The sequence below is a fragment of the Delphinus delphis genome, chromosome 6 (genome assembly GCF_949987515.2).
Source record: "Delphinus delphis chromosome 6, mDelDel1.2, whole genome shotgun sequence".
Classification (NCBI taxonomy): Eukaryota; Metazoa; Chordata; class Mammalia; order Artiodactyla; family Delphinidae; genus Delphinus; species Delphinus delphis.
Genome location: NC_082688.1, coordinates 14090596 through 14111824, shown reverse-complemented (window position 1 = coordinate 14111824; position 21229 = coordinate 14090596). Strand labels below are relative to the sequence as shown.

The 21229-nt window shown below is 47.6% G+C and overlaps 1 protein-coding gene across 2 annotated transcripts in view; it reads right to left on the bottom strand.

The window, feature by feature from the left end:
- The window catches only part of CDK5RAP2 (CDK5 regulatory subunit associated protein 2), a 180829-nt gene that overhangs the window by 36197 nt on the left and 123403 nt on the right, over positions 1-21229 (bottom strand). For both annotated transcript variants that reach the window (XM_060014248.1, XM_060014249.1), the window contains 4 exons: positions 12797-13007; positions 8863-8991; positions 4277-4853; positions 1475-1707 (listed from right to left, as the gene is read on the bottom strand). In XM_060014248.1, the coding sequence (XP_059870231.1) occupies positions 1475-1707; positions 4277-4853; positions 8863-8991; positions 12797-13007 (1150 nt within the window). The remainder of the gene's footprint in view (positions 1-1474; positions 1708-4276; positions 4854-8862; positions 8992-12796; positions 13008-21229) is intronic.

Genomic DNA, 21229 nt, shown 5'->3' with positions numbered 1-21229 from the left:
GTAAAGCTGGAAAAAGTCAAGTGCTCCTGTGTCAGAGGTCCCGGGAGCTGGTACTAGAAAATCAGCCTGCGACGCACCTAAGCGGCTGGGCCCTTCTTAAAAATGGAGGAAAAACATTCCCTGAGCCCAGAAGGCCAAACTACCCCCACGTTCTATCTTGGCATCACACTGAACACACGTGGACCCTCGTGACCCATCTGTGTGGATGTATGAAGGCACGAAGACTGAGGTCAAATCCAGGTTCTGCCATGTCAGTTGTGACTTTGAGCAACTGACCTCCCTCTGTTAAGGCCAAGTTCCTCACATAAGTCAAGTTGTTCTGAGGATGAAGCCCCCAGGCTCACAAGTACAGATGCGAGTAAGCACTCAGGACTCCAGGGCCATGCACCGAGCCACGCACTCTGCCAAGGTCTCACGTCCATGATTTAACTTGACCCTCATGACTCACAAAGGAAAGGCTTTGATGCTGAGCAGAGAGCGGTCATGACCTGACTTACACTTTGTAAAGGCCACTCTGGCTACAGTGAAAACGGACCGCTGTGGGACAAGGGTGGAAGCACAGAGGCCAGAGGAGAGGACTGCAACCACCCAGGCGAGGTGACGGCAGCCAGCTGGAGCCGTGGCGGCAGGGAGGGGGAAACCCGCTCAGATCTGGAACCGGCGCTGATGGCAGGGCTTCAAAGGGGCAGCCAGTGGGGTGGGCGGGAGTACTGACTCCGAACAGTGTCCTCTTAGGAGCCAAGGGAGGACGAGATTCCCCAAGGGAGAAGGAGCAACCGCAACCACTCTCAGAGGGTTGGGAAAGATTATCAGTAATGTGTGTGTGTGTGTGTGTGTGTGTGTGTGTGTGTGCGCGCGCGCGCATATGTATGTGTGTGTCTATCTAGAGAGAAAAAGAGAATGAGAGAGCAAACATGGCAAAATGGATGAAGCTGGATGAAGGTATAAGGGAGATCTCTGTTGAGATCTCAAAAAAATGCAAATTATTATTTTTTAATTGTAATGCGATAACATCTATTCAAGTACCTAGCATGCAGCAAAGGTTTTCTTTCATCCTTTCTCTGACCACCTCTGACCCTTGAATATGCTGTTAACCAATGAAAGTTTGGGTTTTCTTGTTTGTTTGTTTTGTTTGTTGCTGCCAACATTTAAAATCCACAAGGCTTTACCTGCCAAACCCCGGTTTCCATCTTCTCTTGAAAATTTGGAGGAACTGGCAACCACGTGGCCACGCCTCACCAGCCTGGCCCCCGAGGCCCCTCCACTGGACCCCAGGTTTGGAACACTGCAGACTGCCAACCACGCGGAAGTGGCCACCAGGAGGAAGCAGCGGCCACTGGGGCTCTGCCATCATCTCATCAGGGCAGAGGGGCGGAAGGAGAGGCCAAGGAGTCCGTTCCTCCTGGGGCCCTCCAAGAAGTCCTGGATCAATTCCTGATGGGTCTTAAGACCCGCAGTCCCTCGCCCCACTTACCCTTGAGAAACAGATTTTCCAACTGCCTCAGCAGCTCCGCACACTGACTCAGCTGCTCCTGGAAACCCTCGGCCACACGGCAACCCACGTCGCTGGCCTGCAGCAGCTCCTCAAAGGCCTTGATCATGGCGTTCATGTGCCGACGATAAACGACACAGATGCCGTGGCTGTCCTTAATCTGCTGTCGTTGAAGGGAGAGCTCCCTGGCTTGGGCCTGAACTAACGAATCATATCTGATAAAAGGAGGGAAAAGAAAATGCTTGGACCGTTTTAGAATTGAATTTCCACGACTTTAACACTAATTGGAGAAATGACAGAGCACAATTTTGAAAAGCCTGCAGCTATGCAAGTATCTATACTTTTAGAAAAATTGCAACTGTACAAGGTCACTCCTCCTTCGATTTCAAAACAGCCAACAAATGCTGGAACGAAGGTTGCTCCGCAATATTTTTAACCTTACGAAGCCCCCAATTAAAGTACAGATTGGCAAGGACTCAGGAGAACAATTAGTTTCCACTCACTCTTCAAAAATACTAGTCCGAATTGTAGAAACGAGTGCTCCAAGGGTCAGGGGACCCAGCACAAATTCTCACAAAGGACAGAAAAGAAACTGTAAGGCAGGAAAACAAAAACAGGACCCTCTCCTCTCACGTGAAAGGTCAGAGGATAATCATAATCCTAACTCCCATTTACGGAGGGTCTACGACCTGTCAGCCACTGAATCAAGTGTTTTTCTTATAAGTTATCTGTTCCTCTCAATCTCGCAACAACTGTATGAACACCCCGTTTACAGGAGAGGAAACGGACTCTTGGACATGGCAGGTTGGCTAAACAGTGAAGACATCTCACTCAAACACAGCTCTGCCTTCAAAGCCCAACTCTGTTATCTGCAGTGAGGGGGATGGACCTAGAGTCTGTCATACAGAGTGAAGTAAGTCAGAAAGAGAAAATCAAATACCGTATGCTAACACATATATATGGAATCTAAAAAAAAAAAATGGTTCTCACGAACCTAGGGGCAGGACAGGAATAAAGACGCAGACGTAGAGGATGGACCTGAGGACACGGGGAGGGGCAAGGGTAAGCTGGGACGAAGTGAGAGAGTGGCATGGACATATATACACTACCAAATGTAAAACAGATAGCTAGTGGGAAGCAGCCGCATAGCACAGGGAGATCAGCTCGGTGCTTTGTGACCACCTAGAGGGGTGGGATAGGGAGGGTGGGAGGGAGACGCAAGAGGGTGGGGATACGGGGATATATGTATACGTACAGCTGATTCACTTTGTTATACAGCAGCGACTAACACAACACTGTAAAGCAATTATACTCCAATAAAGGTGTTAAAAAAAAAAAAAGCCCAACTCTGTCCATACAACACCGCCTCCTGATGCCACATCCGTCCTTCCCTATGTGAGCCCACAAGTATTAGTCGGCAGTGAGAAAAACGCAAGTTCAGGAAAGCGTGGCTCTGTCTTCCTTACCAACTGTGGGCGCAGGAAGCTGGCCACAGAGTGGCTTGCCAGAGACCCTGACCCTTCCGTTCGCCGTGTTCCCTGTTCCCTGAAACAATGATTGGCGACCACCTTCAACCCCACGTAAGCACAGAGAGATCACGTGACAGCAGCACTGCAGGTGGGGCCGGTTTAATGGACGAGAAAGAGCCCAAGCATCAGCACAGGGTACCGTGGACCGGACCAGCTGGCTCTGCGAACCCTCCCAGGCCACCTTCTCAGTCACGGCAGCCTCTCTGGGGCCCCGTTTCCTCACCTACAAACACACAGTTTAAGAACACCTCATTCTGGGCTTCCCTGGTGGCACAGTGGTTGAGAGTCCGCCTGCCGATGCAGGGGACACGGGTTCGTGCCCTGGTCCGGGAAGATCCCACATGCTGCGGAGCGGCTGGGCCCGTGAGCCATGGCCGCTGAGCCTGCGCGTCTGGAGCCTGTGCTCCACAACGGGAGAGGCCACAGCAGTGAGAGGCCCGCGTACCGCAAAAAAAAAAAAAAAAAAGAACACCTTGTTCTCAGGTGACTGTGAGGGTTAAGTAAGAAAAATGCCTAACCAGGGGTCTGACCCAACTGCCTCTCACTAAATACCAGCTGCCTTCAACCACACGGTCTGGGAGGTCTTGAAACATGCACTCTGGCTCCTGACAATTCAAAACAATGTGTTTGTCTCAAATTAGTGTCCAGTGAAGGTCAGCTTTACAAATGATCCCATGTTTGTCGAATTTCGTGAAGCAAAACTGTATATATCTATGCCCGTAAAACGAATCTTCGTGGCCTGAGGATTCTTCTCTTTCAACAAAGGCTTATTTCTCCAAGATGACCTTGAAGGGTAAAGATGTGGCCAGTATTTACTTTCCTCCCACCCTGCCTAGGACATCAGTTTCAGCACCGCCCTCTCCACGCCGAACCCCTCCACCTCACCACCCCCCTGTCAGCACAGTAAAAGCCATTAACAGGGTCAGGGGTAAACACTGCCATTCAGCAAACTTACTATAACTCACCAGGTGACTGGTATAAAACCTTTAACCCCGAGTCCCCAACCTGAGGAGGGCAAAACCTGCTTGGCCAGTTTCAGAAGACACAGACTAGTATGTGCACAGTCACTGTGCCTTGTGGCCTCACATGTCACTTCCCCGCAGGCGTAGCTGCCTTAACCGTGCCTTCAAGCCTTCCCCAGCACACGCCGGACCCCCATCACAGGGCAGCGTTCCCTTTTAGCTCGGGGGCGCCCATCTAGTGGCAAGTTGGGGAACTGCAGGCTTAAACGTGGGAGAAGACAGGTGGGACGTACCTTGAGGGTGAGAGATCTCTGAACTTATTCTGCAGGTTATGGATTTCACCGGAAAGTTCCATGTTCAAATTCTGCTCCTTCTGCAGCTCATATTCCTGGTCCACCAGCTGCAGTCTGAGACTCTCCAGCGCCCTGCTGTCAATCATCTCTGGGGCCAGCGGGTGGAGGATTTTCATGTGTTTCACATAACGTACTTGGTGCAAACTTGAAAAGGTCATTTCTTCTTCGTCGGTACTGCCCTTGGACTTGTTCAAGCCGTCCTGGGCCCCTTCTCTCCCACACAAAACTGTGATGATGGCCTCACTGAACTGGGAGTGCTTTTGAAGCTGCATTATGAAGTTCCGGTAGACCTCGAGCTCGGTTTCCAAGTCACAGATTTTCCGTTTTAAGGTTTCTTCATCATTTGAGGTATCGCTGTTCTCCAGCTGATCGGTCTCAACCACACTGACTTTAGCAGAAAACTGACTCTTAGGACTCAAGTATGTAGCTACGGAAGTGGAATCTGGAAAGTCTTCAGAAGGATTCTCTTCGCATGGTGGAAAGATGGCAAGGTCATCAGGCTGGTAAATTTCGGAGTCTGAAAATCAAAACACATTTATGTCGGTGTCTCCATCTCCACTGCTGGAGATGGAGACAGTCTGGAGCACAGTCACTCCCCTCTGTGCTTCCACAGTGCCTCATACACAACACCCGAGACAGACGTACCATGTGCTCGGTGCTAGCATATGACTGGCAATTGGCTTATTCATTTATTTACACAGCACTTAGTTACTTGGGTTCCTCTCTCCCTCCCTGGACTGCAAGTTCCTTCCCAGCAGGGACTGGCCTTACATCTTCACATTCTCAGTGCCTTGTTCAGTACCCAGCCCAGACCTGGTGTAAATGAAGGGCTGAAAAAATACTGGGGAATGAGTGAAGGAACATCAAAACCCAGTAATTCTAAAATCCACAGCAGATGACAGTCGTCCTCTCATTTCCACATCGACGTGTTTCCGGGGATGCCATGATGTCCCCTGTAGCAGGCTGTTCCACTGACTCACAATCCTACCAGGAAACATCTCCTTACAGCTAGTTTAAATCCCCAGGTGTGTGGCCGAACTCCTGTGGGAGGCAGAATGGTACTGCAGAAAGAATACGCAGCTTTGAAGCCAAAGAGAAGAGGGCGCATACCCAGCTTTGCTACTTGCTGGCTGCACAGCGTTAGGCAAGTAACTCACTGCCCAGAGCCTCAGTTTCCCCAAAGAGATGTCTTATGTGCTTGTTGTGAGGTTTCAAGGTCGGGCCTGAGTCTAGCGCTTCTATCCTTAACCACATACCACAATGCCTGCTGTCCAGGGAAAGCTCAGCTCGATACAAGGAGTGGTTTGAATACTTAAGAAGCAGCAGAATATAGTAGAAAAACCCATCTCTGAAATCCAATGGATCTGGTTTCAAGCTCTGGCTCTGCCGCTTACTAGCTGCGTGACCTTAGGCAAGTGACTTAGCCTCTCTGAGCCTCAGGAGCTTTATTTGCAAAATGGAGAGAACATCAATTACCGCGAAGCCTAAGGCTTCTGTTTTGTTTTCAGGATCAAATGGGACAATACCCGCAAAAAGGCTAACAGTGTCTGGCACACAGCAGCCAAGGAGACCAACTAATACGCATATCCTTTGCTTCCCTGAAGGTGTTCAAAGATGGAAGAGGATGCCTATCACAGGAGGCTCGCGAACAAAGGCTTGTGGACTTGGGGAAACACTGCCAGGGCAGCAAGGTGGGTTGGATGAGTTGACCTAGGAGACCTCTCAGAAGGAAAGGCACGTACAAACCCTTGTCAGGCTGTACATTCCAATTTCTGGGTTCTGCGGCTGCTCCTCGTGGCTTTAAGCCCATTCTTGTCTCTCTGCTCATGATGCAAATACCATAAAATACACTTTTTCATTTTAGAAAGCTGCTGCCACGGGACCTCAAGGAAGCACTCCTGATAGAGCATTTTTAGTGCACAAAATTTGTTAGAAAAACTCATCTCTTGAGGTCCTTTAGGGTGGAGACCACATCATTCACCTGCTTCTCCAGTGTCTGGCATGGGACCTGGAGCAGAGAAGGTACCCAGTAAGTCCTGCTGGCCGAACGAGTGTAAGAGACACAGAGGGAGAAATCTCAACAAGGCTTTTTTCCAGTGAATCACACTCCAAGATAAGGAAATATCTTTGCTATAACAACCTCACGATAATGGAATTTCATGGCAAGAAGTGATGTTCACGCATGGGAATAAAGATCAGTTTTGATGACTTTCGTTAAGTAATCATGAGGCAAAGACAAATGTAAGCCCTGTACACGTGTCCTTTTGTGACACAGACTGTTTAGACACACACACATGCATGCGCGCGCGCACACACACACACACACACACACACCCCCTCATCGTGAATGGGAGGTTCATCCTCACGTCCACACTTAGACCTCCACTTTAAACTCTGCTCCTTAAACACACTCAGACACTTGACACTCGTAATTTTGACTTGAGAAGTGTCCCTAACCAACAGCAATTTGTGACTTTGCAGGGGCAAGGATCTGACTCCTAGGCTCCCAGGCCAGTATATGGCAAGTCTCACAGCTCACATCAGCATGGCGATGCGGCTTTGCATTCTCCACTCCACAGCCCTCAATAAAGGTCCAAAGGAGGACTTTTTCATTAAAAAAATCACTGCATAGAGAGTGTGAGAGATGGAGGATTATAAGCCGTAGTGTACAGTGTGAACCTGCAGGGGTATCAAGGCGTCAGGACACATAGCTATGTGCTGGGACCTGGTCCAGGCACCCAGCTCCTCACCTATGCTGTCCACTTGATCGTCACAACGACCCTGTGAGGCATCACTCATAACCCCATTTTACAAAAGAGGAAATTGAGGTTTAGAGATAAGAACTTGCCCAAGGTTCAGGGCAAGTAAGCAGCTGCCCAAGCCTGGTGGTCCAACCATCTGAATACTGCCTCCTGATATATCCCTCCTGCAACTGGGGTCCCCATCTCAGGGGGGGCATAACAAGGAAAGACAGTCCTCAACCCTTGATGTGAAGGCCAGTAATGACTGTGGCGCCCCCTTCATCCATTTCTCCAGTTTCTGTCCAGGAGCTACTGAGGAAGAGCCAGCAGTGAAGCCAGCACAGGCAGTACCAGCCTCGTGGAGGGCAGTCGCTGAGCAAAGTCGCTACGAGACCAAGACGTGGCGGGCTGATGGGAATGTTCAGGAAGGCCTTCCCTGGAAAGTGACGCTTAAGCAGAGACCAGAAGGATGAGGCATCAGCTGGGCAACAGTTAAAGGGAGGAAATCGGGCTTCCCTGGTGGCGCAGTGGTTGAGAGTCCGCCTGCCGATGCAGGGGACGCGGGTTCGTGCCCTGGTCCTGGAAGATTCCACATGCTGCGGAGAGGCTGGGCCCGTGAGCCATGGCCGCTGGGCCTGAAAGTCCGGAGCCTGTGCTCCGCAGTGGGAGAGGCCACAACAGTGAAAGGCCCGCGTACCGCAAAAAATTAAAAAATAAATAAAAAAAAATAAAGGGAGGAAATTCAGGAGGAGGCAAAAGCACAGTAAGAAGAAGGAAAAAAGGTCACTGATGATGGGGATTTGAGAGGAAACGGGAAGCTGCCAGTCAGTGGAGAAGCCTCTAGTAACCGACTAACCACGAACGAGGAATCAGAAGCTGTCCCCAGGGCCATTCATTTACATACAGGAAACAGGGCCGCTGGGGACCTTCCCACAATTCAGCTAAGGGCACTTGATTGTCTGGGGGAGCGGCTTCCTCCTCAAAGCCCAGCACACGCGGAGGCCTGTGACCACGCATTCGGTGTACTGACTGCAGGCCTTGGGAAGCTTACGCCATTGGGAACAGGGCCCACAGCTCAGTATTCCCCCAGAGACTGTCTTTCCCCACAGCCACCCCATGACAAATTTAGGATCCTGAAGACAATGATGTCTTACAGAGTGAATCAGGGCCACCTTAATGGTGATTTTTTTTTTTTTTAAATTAAGAGGGGAAAAAAGAATCTAAGGTAAAAGAAAAAATGTTAAGCATCTGTTCGTGGTTGACTGGGATCATGAATATTGTTATTATTCTTTGTGCTTATTTGTATGCCTGTGATACTTCATAATTCTAAGAAGGATACAGCTTGCCTGGGGCCTTGCCCATGTCTCTGACCCACGTGACAAACCCCCAAACCAGGTGTCAGCTCAGGCTTGCCCCTCGTCCACCCCACCCCCGGGCAGCGGGAGGCCAACCGTGCACACCTAACAACAGCCAGCACTGCAGGGATGCTGAGGACGGCTGGCTGAGGGCGAGGCCCCTGAGGGCAGGCCCTGAGTCCTCTGAGGCTGAACCACCAGAGCCCAGCCCGCTGCCTGGCAGAAAAGTGTCAGACAAACGGACTATAAGCTCCGACACCCTACTATACCTTGACTCTCAAAACCCTCAGCCTCCTCAAGTGTTACATGGGAACAGTGACCACGCCCTAGGATGGCTGTTGCAGGGCTTAGTAATAATTTTTGTATAAAACACCCCAAATGGTGCCCGACACAAAGTAGCTGTTCAAGAGGCCAGGGGGGGAATGCTGACCGGTCTCGCAGCTGGCCTGCTGATCCCTGTCCCTTTCCTTGTCTCTCCAGACACACAGCGTGGCTTTGAGTCCTTCTTGCTCTCCCAGGCTGTCCTGGTCCTGGTAGGCTGCTCCCACGAGGGGCTGGGCTACAGGCATCCACGAAGAGAAAGAAAACCAGATAAAACCACAGGCCTGAAACTTAGCCAAGCAACTAAGAAGAACACAAAGATACAACAGGGAAAATAAAAACACTGGGGAGGCAAAATGCAATTCATAAGATAAAATTAATCTATCGAGCTGCCATAACAGGACATAAAAAGCATAAATATACTGCAGCTTGTCTGAAACGGTTTAAGTCCAGGCTCTTCTAAAACCATGAGTGAGAAAATGAATTCTATAGACTCATGCCCGCTTTTCCCAAGAAGAGGGGCCTCCGGGGCCTTCCAGGCAGCTGCAGAAGTAGCCCCTGGCTGAGGCACCCCAGGGTCTCAGCAAGAAATCAAAACATTGTTAAGCACAAATGGCAAGCCCTGGGCAAGGTGCCAGGGCCCCTGTGCGGCTCAGCCACCTTCGCCGCGGTCGCCGCCCCAGGAGACAGGGAGCCCTCAGAAGGCGGAGACTGCATCTTCTTCCTCTCTCCCCCCTACACCCTGTGCGTGAGGCCAGGAACACAGCAGGCGCTCGGGGAACATTCACTGCATGAGTGAATGGGTGCCTGGATGGGTAGATGGATGGATGAAGGACGCTGGGAAAGGAAGGAGGGAGGGAAGAGCAATCCTACCAAAGCCCAACTTATCTTAAAACCTCAACTGTGGTAAACCCAAAAGAGAACCTAAGATTAAACAGAAAATACCTCTGGCTACGCGGCTCATCGTAAAAGCCATACGCACGGTATCATATACTAGGCTCCCAGAAACAGCAGAGGAAAAGTAAAGGCTCTGAAATCAGGCAGGCTGGTTCCAATCCGGGTTGGGATGTCGGCAACAGTGTGACCGTAGCCAAGTCCCTTTATCTCTGAAACTGCTGCCTCAACGATCAAACGGGAATAATTAGCGTCCCTGCCTCAGGGGACTGTCAGGAGATTCGACAAGATCGTACGTACGTAAAGCGGACAGCGGGGCTCAGTCAGTAACGGGCACTCATTTTATTTTACCACCACGGGCAGGCCGAGGCCCCCGGTCACCTCCCAGGCCTGAACCGCTCTGAAAACCCCCCGCTCGGACGCAACCGTCCACCCCTGTCTCCAACCCTTCCTCAGCAGACACTGCTTCTCCTGCAACCTCCCCAGGAGTGGATGCTCCTCTCCCTTGTACTATGGGCCTGGAAATGTGTGAGCACCTCTGCTCTTCAAGGACACTTCCAGACCATTCTCTCTCTTCCCTAAAAACTCCGGCTTCACAGCTCATGCTGTGAGACTACACCACTGACGACACCCGCCTTCCTGCAGACACCCACCGTCCCGATTCACGGAATCCCTCGAGATTCATGGCCACCGTGGCCGCCGACTGCCCTGCTCCTCTCCACCCCTCTATGGCACCCCCCCCCACCCCGCCGAGTTGCCTATTCTTGTATCCAATTTCTCTCCTCCATTCTCTCCGGAACCCACGCCAGTAGCCCTGCCCGCTCCATGGAAACAGTGCCCTTCAAGGTCCCCAAAGGACTCCCCCAACGCTCAATCCCAAGGCCAAGCCCCAGTCCTTGACCTACTTGTCTCACTAGCATATCCGACATAGCTAATCTGCTCCCCACTCGGCTTCGGGAGGCCATGCTCCCTGGGCCGCCCACCCCACTGGCTGTTCCTTCTCAGGCCCAGGCTCGGTTCCCAGACCTACCTCCTTTGTCTCCAAGCCTCAGAGCTTCAAATACCGCAACATGCTGACCTGGGCCCAGACCTCTCCTCCAACAGGCATCTCAAGAGTTCCAAACCAGACCCCTGAGGCCCTCCGAGCCTGGCTCTCCTCAATCCTTCCACCTCAGGGTATGACATCCTTCCCATGGTTCACATTAAAAGTGATCCTTTAGGACTTCCCTGGTGGCTCAGTGGTTAAGAATCCGCCTGCCAATGCAGGCGACACAGGTTCGAGCCCTGGACCTGGAAGATCCCACATGCCGTGGAGCAACAAAGCCCATGCGCTACAACTACTGAGTCCGCGTGCCACAGCTACTGAAGCCCACACGCCTCGAGCCTGTGCTCCGCAGCAAGAGAAGCCACCGCAATGAGAAGCCCGTGCACTGCAACGAAGAGCTGCCCCTGCTCGCTGCTACTAGAGCAAGCCCACACGCAGCAACGAAGACCCAAAGCGCAGCCAAAATTAAATAAATAATTGAATAAATAAATAAAATTATCTTTTTTAAAAAAGTGATCCTTTAAAGCAGAGGCCTGCCTACTTTTCTTCAAAAGCCAAATAACGAATATTTGAGACTGCAAGCCCCGGGGTCTCCACCACAACTACTCAACCCTGCATCACAGCGCAAAGGCCATCACAGACAACGCGCAAATGAATGCAGGGGGCCGTGCTCCCATAAAACTTTACAAAAACCCACAGCGAGCCTGGTCCACAGGACACAGTTTGCCAATCCCTGCTTTAAAGCATAAGTCAGATCACGTGACTCCGCTGCTCAAAACCCTCTGGCCGTTTCCAACCTTACCCGGAGTAAAAGACAAAGCCCTAGACTGCCTATGAGGGCCTAGCGGGTCTACCACCACCCTGACCCCTTCTCCTCCTGGTTCCGCCCGAATATCGCCTCATCGGGGAGGCGCTCTCTACGACTCCACGTACCTTAGCAAACCCGACCCCCGCTCCACGTTACCCGTGTCCTTCACCAGCTTTATCTCCCTCCACAGCACGGACCATTTCACACACGATACATCTGCTCACGGCTTACTGCCTTCCTACCCCTGTGATACACAAGCTGGACACAGACTCGGTCTCTTTTGTTCACTATCTCCCCAGTGCCAGGAGGACCTGATACATCCTTTCCGAATAAATACATAAAAGACCACTGTTGCCGTTCTTGTTATTGCATGCTGTTGTCATTCGCTTAGAGCAGAAGTTCAAAATCAGGAGTCAAGGGCTTCCCTGGTGGCGCAGTGGTTGAGAGTCCGCCTGCCGATGCAGGGGACTCGGGTTCGTGCTCCTGTCCGGGAAGATCCCACATGCCGCGGAGCGGCTGGGCCCGTGAGCAATGGCCGCTGAGCCTGCGCGTCTGGAGCCTGTGCTCCGCAGCGGGAGAGGCCACAACAGTGAGAGGCCCGTGTACCGCAAAAAAAAAAAAAAAAAAAAAAAATCAGGAGTCAAGAGAAGTGCTCTTGTGGATTCACGAGCGCTCTAAAGATGATGGACGGTGCTCCACGCATGAGAAGGCCCTCAGCCTCCCCCAGACTCTCAAAGGGGCAACATCTCTTACGCACCACTGTCTCGGGCTAGAGGATCCCACTGACGTGCTCCCTCCAAGTCTAGGAGTCTCACCCTGATACTCTGTAACCCCAAGGCTCTCTACTTGGGGAGCTCCCAGGAGAGCAAAGACAGCAGATTCCAAGTGAGTAGGGAGGCAGGTCACTTCTAGAAGCCATAAGTTCAGTAGGGTTTAGAATGAGCCCCGAAGAACCCGAACAACTGTGGCCTGGCCATCCAGAGAACCCTGCAGAGGACTGAGGCCTCCACAGATGGAGCCCCCAGACAACTGCAAGTGAAGGGGGCAGTGACCTCACAGGCCTGGGAGCACGACCAGGCCCCCTCTGCCCCCTCTGGAATAAAATGAAAGCAACAAATGAGCTTTCCTTACCGTGTTCCCTCGATTGTATATTTGTCAAGAGTCAAGATTAGTCACTGCAATTCATGAAATTTATACTCAAACGTATTGCAATTCCAAACAACGCGGCTGACGTTTCTGGCCGTCCTGTCACGCCGTTCATCTTCTCGCAGAGGATACGGTTTCCTTGGTGCTTACCTTTCAGGAGCGCTTTTTCTGGTGCTGGCCTCCCCTCCATCACTGTTTCAGCCAGAATTAACTTCTGGTGACGTTGCTTGTTGTGAATTTTAAACTCCTTCAGCTCCCCCTGCTGCTGGGCCACCCCCTCCTGGGGGGCAGGGAGCTGGCACACACTCCCTAGTGGCCGCGATGCTTTTATCAGGATGGGCAAGCGGGACTTCTTCATGTCCTGAAAGTACACCCAGGGAGACAATGAATACACTTCCTCTGGTCGCACAGTCAACACGCTCGTGCCAACCTTATAAAACAGGACTCAAAGTGCCTGTCCAGATAACGGCACCTCCGTTTATCCCCCGGCCTGCAGAGCTGTGTCTTGGCAGGTCCCCCCTCTGACTGACAAGTGCCAAGCTGTTCCTCCCTGACACCCTCTTAAGCCCGGCCGTGTCTCTCTGAATGTTCCAGATGCTCCCTACACGGCAGTCCTTTTCCCCACACAACCTTCTGGGAAACGTTTTCTAGCTCCTTATCGATTTCCTCACTTCCCACCCTCTCCTAAGTCTAAGTCAATCTGCCTCTCACCCCGCCAGGCCACCAGAACCACCCCTTACTCAGTTGTTCGGGGGCCACTAGGTGCCTAGTCCCATGGCTATTTCCCAGGCCCAGAGCTCCGAACCTGCCCAACCTACACATTTCTGACGGCCCACCAGCCCTCCCAAGTCAACTGAAAGCTGGGATCCTTCATTCTATCACCCCAGGCCTGCATCGCACAGCTCCAGCACTCAGACGACCTCTGTCTCGGGGAATCAGACCACCCTCCACTTGCTGCACAGACAAAAACTGGAGCCATTTTTAAAATCCCCTGAAGGAACCTGCACAAGCCTCTTAGACAGCCTCATCCACCAGAGGGCAGACAGCAGAAGCAAGAAGAACGACAAGAGGAAAAGGCAGAGGGCTATGTACCAGATGAAGGAACAAGATAAAACCCCAGAAAAACAACTAAATGAAGTGGAGATAGGCAACCTTCCAGAAAAAGAATTCAGAACAATGATAGTGAAGATGGTCCAGGACCTTGGAAAAAGAATGGAGGCAAAGATGGAGAAGAGGCAAGAAATGTTTAACAAAGACCTAGAAGAATTAAAGAACAAACAAACAGAGATGAACAATACAATAATTGAAATGAAAACCACACTAGAAGAAATCAATAGCAGAATAACTGAGACAGAAGAATGAATAAGTGACCTGGAAGACAGAATGGTGGAATTCACTGCTGCGGAACAGAATAAAGAAAAAAGAATGGTAAGAAATGAAGACAGCTTAAGAGACCTCTGAGACAACATTAAACGCAACAACATTCACATTATAGGGGTCCCTGAAGGAGAAGAGAGAAAGGACCCAGGAAAATACTTGAAGAGATTATAATCAAAAACTTCCCTAACATGGAAAAGGAAACAGTCACTCAAGTCCAGGAAGCGCAGCAAGTCCCATACAGGATAAACCCAAGGAGAAACACGCTGAGACACATAGTAATGAAACTGGCAAAAATTAAAGACAAAGAAAAATTATTGGAAGCAGCAAGGGAAAAACGACAAATAACATACAAGGGAACTCCCATAAGGTTAACAGCTGATTTCTCAGCAGAAACTCTACAAGCCAGAAGGGAGTGGCATGATATACTTAGAGTGATGAAAGGGAAGAATCTACAACCAAGATTACTCTACCCGGCAAGGATCCCATTCAGATTTGATGGAGAAATCAAAAGCTTTACAGACAAGCAAAAGCTAAGAGAATTCAGCACCACCAAACCAGCTCTAGAACAAATGCTAAAGGAACTTCTCGAAGTGGGAAACACAAGAGAAGAAAAGGACCTACAAAAACAAACTCCAAACAATTAAGAAAAGGGTCACAGGAACATACATATTGATAATTACCTTGAACGTGAATGGATTAAATGTTCCAACCAAAAGACACAGGCTTGCTGAATGGATACAAAATCAAGACCCATCTATATGCTGTCTACAAGAGACCCACTTCAGACCTAGGGACACATACAGACCGAAAGTGAGGGGATGGAAAAAGATATTCCATGCCAACAGAAATCAAAAGAAAGCTGGAGTAGCAATACTCATATCAGATAAAATAGACTTTAAAATAAAGAATGTTACAAGAGACAAGGAAGGACACTACATAATGATCAAAGGATCAATCCAAGAAGAAGATATAACAATTATAAATATATATGCAACCAACATAGGAGCACCTCAATACATAAGGCAACTGCTAAACAGCTATAAAAGAGGAAATCGACAGTAACACAGTAATAGTGGGGGACTTTAACACCTCATTTACACCAATGTACAGATCATCCAAAATGAAAATAAATAAGGAAACACAAGCTTTAAATGACACAATAGACCAGATAGATTTAATTGATATTTATAGGACATTCCATCCAGAAACAGCAGATTACACTTTCTTCTCAGGTGCGCATGGAACATTCTCCAGGATAGATCACATCTTGGGTCACAAATCAAGCCACAGCAAATTTAAGAAAACTGAAGTCATATTGAGCATCTTTTCTGATCACAACGCTATGAGATTAGAAATGAATTACAGGGAAAAAAACGTAAAACACACAAACACATGGAGGCTAAACAGTACATTACTAAATAACCAAGAGATCACTGAATAAATCAAAGAAGAAATCAAAAAATACCTAGAGGCAAATGACAATGAAAACACGATGATCCAAAACCTATGGGATGCAGCAAAAGCAGTTCTAAGAGGGAAGTTTATAGCTATACAAGCCTACCTCAAGAAACAAGAACACTCTCAAATAAACAATCTAACCTTACACCTAAAGGAACTAGAGAAAGAAGAACAAACAAAACCCAAAGTTAGCAGAAGGAAAGAAATCATAAAGATCAGAGCAGAAATAAGTGAAATAGAAACAAAGAAAACAATAGCAAGGATCAAGAAAACTAAAAGCTGGTTCTTTGAGAAGATAAACAAAATTGATAAACCATTAGCCAGACTCATCAAGAAAAAGAGGGAGAGGACTCAAATCAATAAAATTAGAAATGAAAAAGGAGAAGTTACAACAGACACTGCAGAAATACAAAGCATCCCAAGAGACTACTGTAACAAGTCAACTCTATGCCAATAAAACGGACAACCTGGAAGAAATGGACAAATTCTTAGAAAGGTATAACCTTCCAAGACTGAACCAGGAAGAAATAGAAAATATGAACAGACCAATCACAAGTAATGAAATTGAAACTGTAATTAAAAATCTTCCAACAAACAAAAGTCCAGGATCAGATGGCTTCACAGGTGAATTCTATCAAACATTTAGGGAAGAGCTAACACCCATCCTTCTCAAACTCTTCCAAAAAACTGCAGAGGAAGGAACACTCCCAAACTCATTCTATGAGGCCACCATCACCCTGATACCAAAACCAGACAAAGATACTACAAAAAAAGAAAATTACAGACCAATATCACTGATGAATACAGATGCAAAAATCCTCAACAAAATACTAGCAAACAGAATCCAACAACACATTAAAAGGATCATACACCATGATCAAGTGGGATTTATCCCAGGGATGCAAGGATTCTTCAATATACATAAATCAATCAATGTGATAAACCATATTAACAAATTGAAGGAGAAAAAACATATGATCATCTCCATAGATGAAGAAAAAGCTTTTGACAAAATTCAAAACCCATTTATGATAGAAACTCTCCAGAAAGTGGGCATAGAGGGAACCTACCTCAACCAAATAAAGGCCATATATGACAAACCCACAGCAAACATCATTCTCAATGGTGAAAAACTGAAAGCATTTCCTCTAAGATCAGGAACAAGACAAGGATGTCCACCCTCACCACTATTATTCAACATAGTTTTGGACATCCTAGCCACGGCAATCAGAGAAGAAAAAGAAATAAAAGGAATACAAGTTGGAAAAGAAGAAGTAAAACTGTCACTGTTTGCAGATGACATGATACTACACATAGAGAATCCTAAAGATGCCACCAGAAAACTACTAGAACTAATCAATGAATTTGGTAAAGTTGCAGGATACAAAATTAATGCACAGAAATCTCTTGCATTCCTATACACTAATGATGAAAAATCTGAAAGAGAAATTAAGGAAACACTCCCATTTACCACTGCAACAAAAAGAATAAAATACCTAGGAATAAACCTACCTAGGGAGACAAAAGACCTGTATGCAGAAAACTATGAGACACTGATGAAAGAAATTAAAGATGATACCAACTGATGGAGAGATATACCATGTTCTTGGATTGGAAGAATCAATATTTTGAAAATGACTATACTACCCAAAGCAATCTACAGATTCAATGCAATCCCTATCAAATTACCAATGGCATTTTTTATGGAACTAGAACAAAAAATCTTAAAATTTGTTTGGAGACACAAAAGACCCCGAATAGTCAAAACAGTCTTGAGGGAAAAAAACAGAGCTGGAGGAATCAGACTCCCTGACTTCAGACTATACTACAAAGCTACAGTACTCAAGACAATACGGTACTGGCATAAAAACAGAAACATAGGTCAAAGGAACAAGATAGAAAGCCCAGAGATAAGCCCACGCACCTATGGTCAACTAATCTATGACAAAGGAGGCAAGGATATGGAACGGAGAAAAGACAGTCTCTTCAATAAGTGGGTGCTGGGAAAACTGGACAGCTACATGTAAAAGAATGAAATTAGAACACTCCCTAACACCATACACAAAAATAAACTCGAAATGGATTAGAGACCTAAATGTAAGACTGGATACTATAAAACTCTTAGAGGAAAACATAGGAAGAACACTCTTTGACATAAATCACAGCAAGATCTTTTTTGATCCACCTCCTAGAGCAATGGAAATAAAAACAAAAATAAACAAATGGACCTAATGAAACTTAAAAGCTTTTGCACAGCAAAGGAAACCATAAACAAGACGAAAAGACAGCCCTCAGAATGGGAGAAAATATTTGCAAACGAAATCAACGGACAAAGGATTAATCTCCAAAATATATAAACAGCTCATGCAGCTCAATATTAAAAAAACAAACAACCCAATCCAAAAATGGGCAGAACACCTAAATAGCCATTTCTCCAAAGAAGACATACAGATGGCCAAGAAGCACATGAAAAGCTGCTCAACATCACTAATTATTAGAGAAATGCAAATCAAAACTACAATGAGGTATCACCTCACACCAGTCAGAATGGCCATCATCAGAAAATCTACAAACAACAAATGCTGGAGAGGGTGTGGAGAAAAGGGAACCCTCTTGCACTGTTGGTGGGAATGTAAATTGTTACAGCCACTATGGAGAACAGTATGGAGGTTCCTTAAAAAACTAAAAATTGAATTACCATATGACCCAGCAATCCCACTACTGGGCATATACACAGAGAAAACCATAATTCAAAAAGACACATGCACCCCAATGTTCATTGCAGCACTATTTACAATGGCGAGGTCATGGAAGCAACCTAAATACCCAACGACAGACGAATGGATAAAGAAGGTGTGGTACGTATACACAATGGAATATTACTCAGCCATAAAAATGAACGAAATTGGGTTATTTGTAGAGACATGGATGGATCTAGAGACTGCCATACAGAGTGAAGTAATTCAGCAAGAGAAAAACAAGTATCGTATGTCAGCACATATATGTGGAACCTAGAAAAATGGTACAGATGAACCGGCTTGCAGGGCAGAAATTGAGACACAGACGTAGAGAACAAATGTATGGACACCAAGGGGGGAAAGCAGTGGGGGTGATGGGGGTGGGGGGATGATAAGAAATAAAATAAAATAAAATAAAATTCCCTTTATGCACCTCGCCCAATTGCATCACTCACCAGGTTCCACTAACTCCAACTCCCAAAGTGTCTATCAATTCTTCTGTCACTTCTCATCCTCCGCGGCCACCCCCCAACTCCAAGATGCTGTAAGCTATCATCCAGGCCACAGAAACAGCCTCCTGGGGTGTTCTCCCCACACTCATTCTTGCCCTTTCTAACCCACTTGCCATACTGCACCAAAACAGGCAACACACCCCCGCCCCTGCTTAAAACTATTTTAATTGTTCCCCAGTTCTCGTATGGCCAAGGTCACAGTCTTTACCACAGCCCACATGTTGTGCACTATTACAGCCTGAGTTACTGCCCCTCCCCACCCCCCCAACCTGCAGCCACAGAGACCTCCTATCAGTTCCTCAGAATGCTTTGTTCCTTCCTCCTCAGGACCTTGGCATATGCTATCTCCTCTGCCTAGAATACTTTTTCTTGCCCACCCCCACCTCTCCCACTAATCCCAACACATTCATTAGGACTCAGATCAAATGTGCCTTCCTCAGGAGAACGGGCCTTGATTTCCCTGTTATATACTCACTGCCAGCTCAGAATTCTCCTCAGAAAAAGATTAGGAGCATAATAATTAAATGCCTATGCAATTACTTGTTCTTTGTCTATCTTCTGCACCAGCCTATAAGCTTTAGAATTCATGGATTCTGCATTTCTTATTCATACTCTATCCACAGTTTTGAGCACAAGAACTAGTAATATAGTAGGTGCTCAACATCTATTTGTGGAATGAACATACAAATAATAACTTAAGAGGCCTAGGACTTCCCTGGTGGCGCAGTGGTTAAGAATCCGCCTGCCAGTGCAGGGGACCCAGGTTCGATCCCTGGTCCGGGAAGATCCCACATGCCGTGGAGCAACTCAGCCCGTGCGCCACAACTACTGAGCCTGAGCTCTAGAGCCTGCAAGCCACAACTACTGAGCCCACGTGCCACAACTACTGAAGTCCGCGTGCCTAGAGCCTGTGCTCTGCAACGAGAAGCCACCGCAATGAAGAGTAGCACCCCCTCGCTGCAACTAGAGAAAGCTTGCCTGCAGCAACAAAGACCCAACGCAGCCATAAATAAATAAATAAACAAACACAAATAACTCAGTTAAAAGATGGGCAAAGGATCTGAAAGACATTTCTCAAAAGGAGATATACATATGGTCAACAAGCACATGAAAAGATGTTCAAATCATTCATCATCAGGGAAATGCAAATCAAGTCATAATGAAATACCACCGCTCCCTACCCATTAGGATGGCTATAATCGAAAAGATAATCACAATTGCTGGTGAGGATGCGGCGGAACTGGAGCGCTCACATGCTGGTGGAAACTTCTGTAAACTAGCTGCAGCCACTTTAGAAAAGAGTCTGGCAGTTCCTCAAACCGTTAGACAGAATTACTACATGACCTAGCAATTCCACTCCTAGATCTATACCCCGGAGAACTAAAAACACAGGTACACACAAAAACTTGTACATGAATGTTCACAGCAACATTATTCATAATATCCGAAAGGTAGCAACTGCCCAAATGTCCATCAACTAATGAATGGATAAATAAAATGTGGTATCCATACAACGGACTATCACTGGGCCATAAAAAGAAATGAACGACGGATACCTGCTACAGCAAGAAAGAACCTTGAAAACGTTATGCTAAGTAGAAGAAGCCAGTCACCAAAGATCACAGACTACGTGATTCCATTTATATGAAATATCCAGGGCAGGCAAATCTATAAAGACAGAAAAAAGCTTAGTGGCCGCCTTCAGCTAGGGGTGCGCAGCCGGGGGAAATAGTAAGTGACTGCTAATGGGCTCGGGGCTTCTGCCTGGGATAAGGTTATGTTCTAAAATTGATTGTAGTCGATAATGGTTGGGACCCTGGAAAGGAGGAAACCAGCAAAGCCTCTCAAGAAGCAAAGAAGAAGAAGGAGCCCTTGTTGCACGTTCTAGGATGTCAAATGCTTTCAAGCATGTACTCCCGTAATCCTCGGGTGAACTATGCATTCCCAGAGCTCAGAGGATTACAGAAGTTATTATACCTATTTTCTCCAGATGAAGAACTGAGACGTCAAACAACCAGCCCAGTGTCATACAATAAGAAGGCTGGAGAGCTGAGCCTCAGGCTAGCTCTTCAACCTCTACTGCCCAGTTAAGAAAAGTGAGAGCCTTTCTGCCCTGAAATTCCACGCAAGAGGAGAGAACAGGTTCAAGGACAAGAACAGTCTGCGGTGGTGTCAGGGACCACTCGGGAGGAGGTGGACGCCTCATCAAAAAGGGCTGGAAAATAAGTCACTTGCTTGGTCCTCAGACTCCACCAATCTCTATTCTTGGATCCAAATCTGTGTGTCATATGGCAGCAGAGAAGATAGCTGCAAGTGCACAAATGCCAAAGCCAATTTCAGGCTGGAAGGCTGCCGTCAGTCACCCTAACGCCGCTTCCAAAATAACACCACACAAAATGCTACCTTATGGATGCCGAGCAGAATCCCACCTACCACCTTATTAAAGATGGCATCCTGGAACTTCTCACTTGGGGACGGACGGGGGACAGGAATGC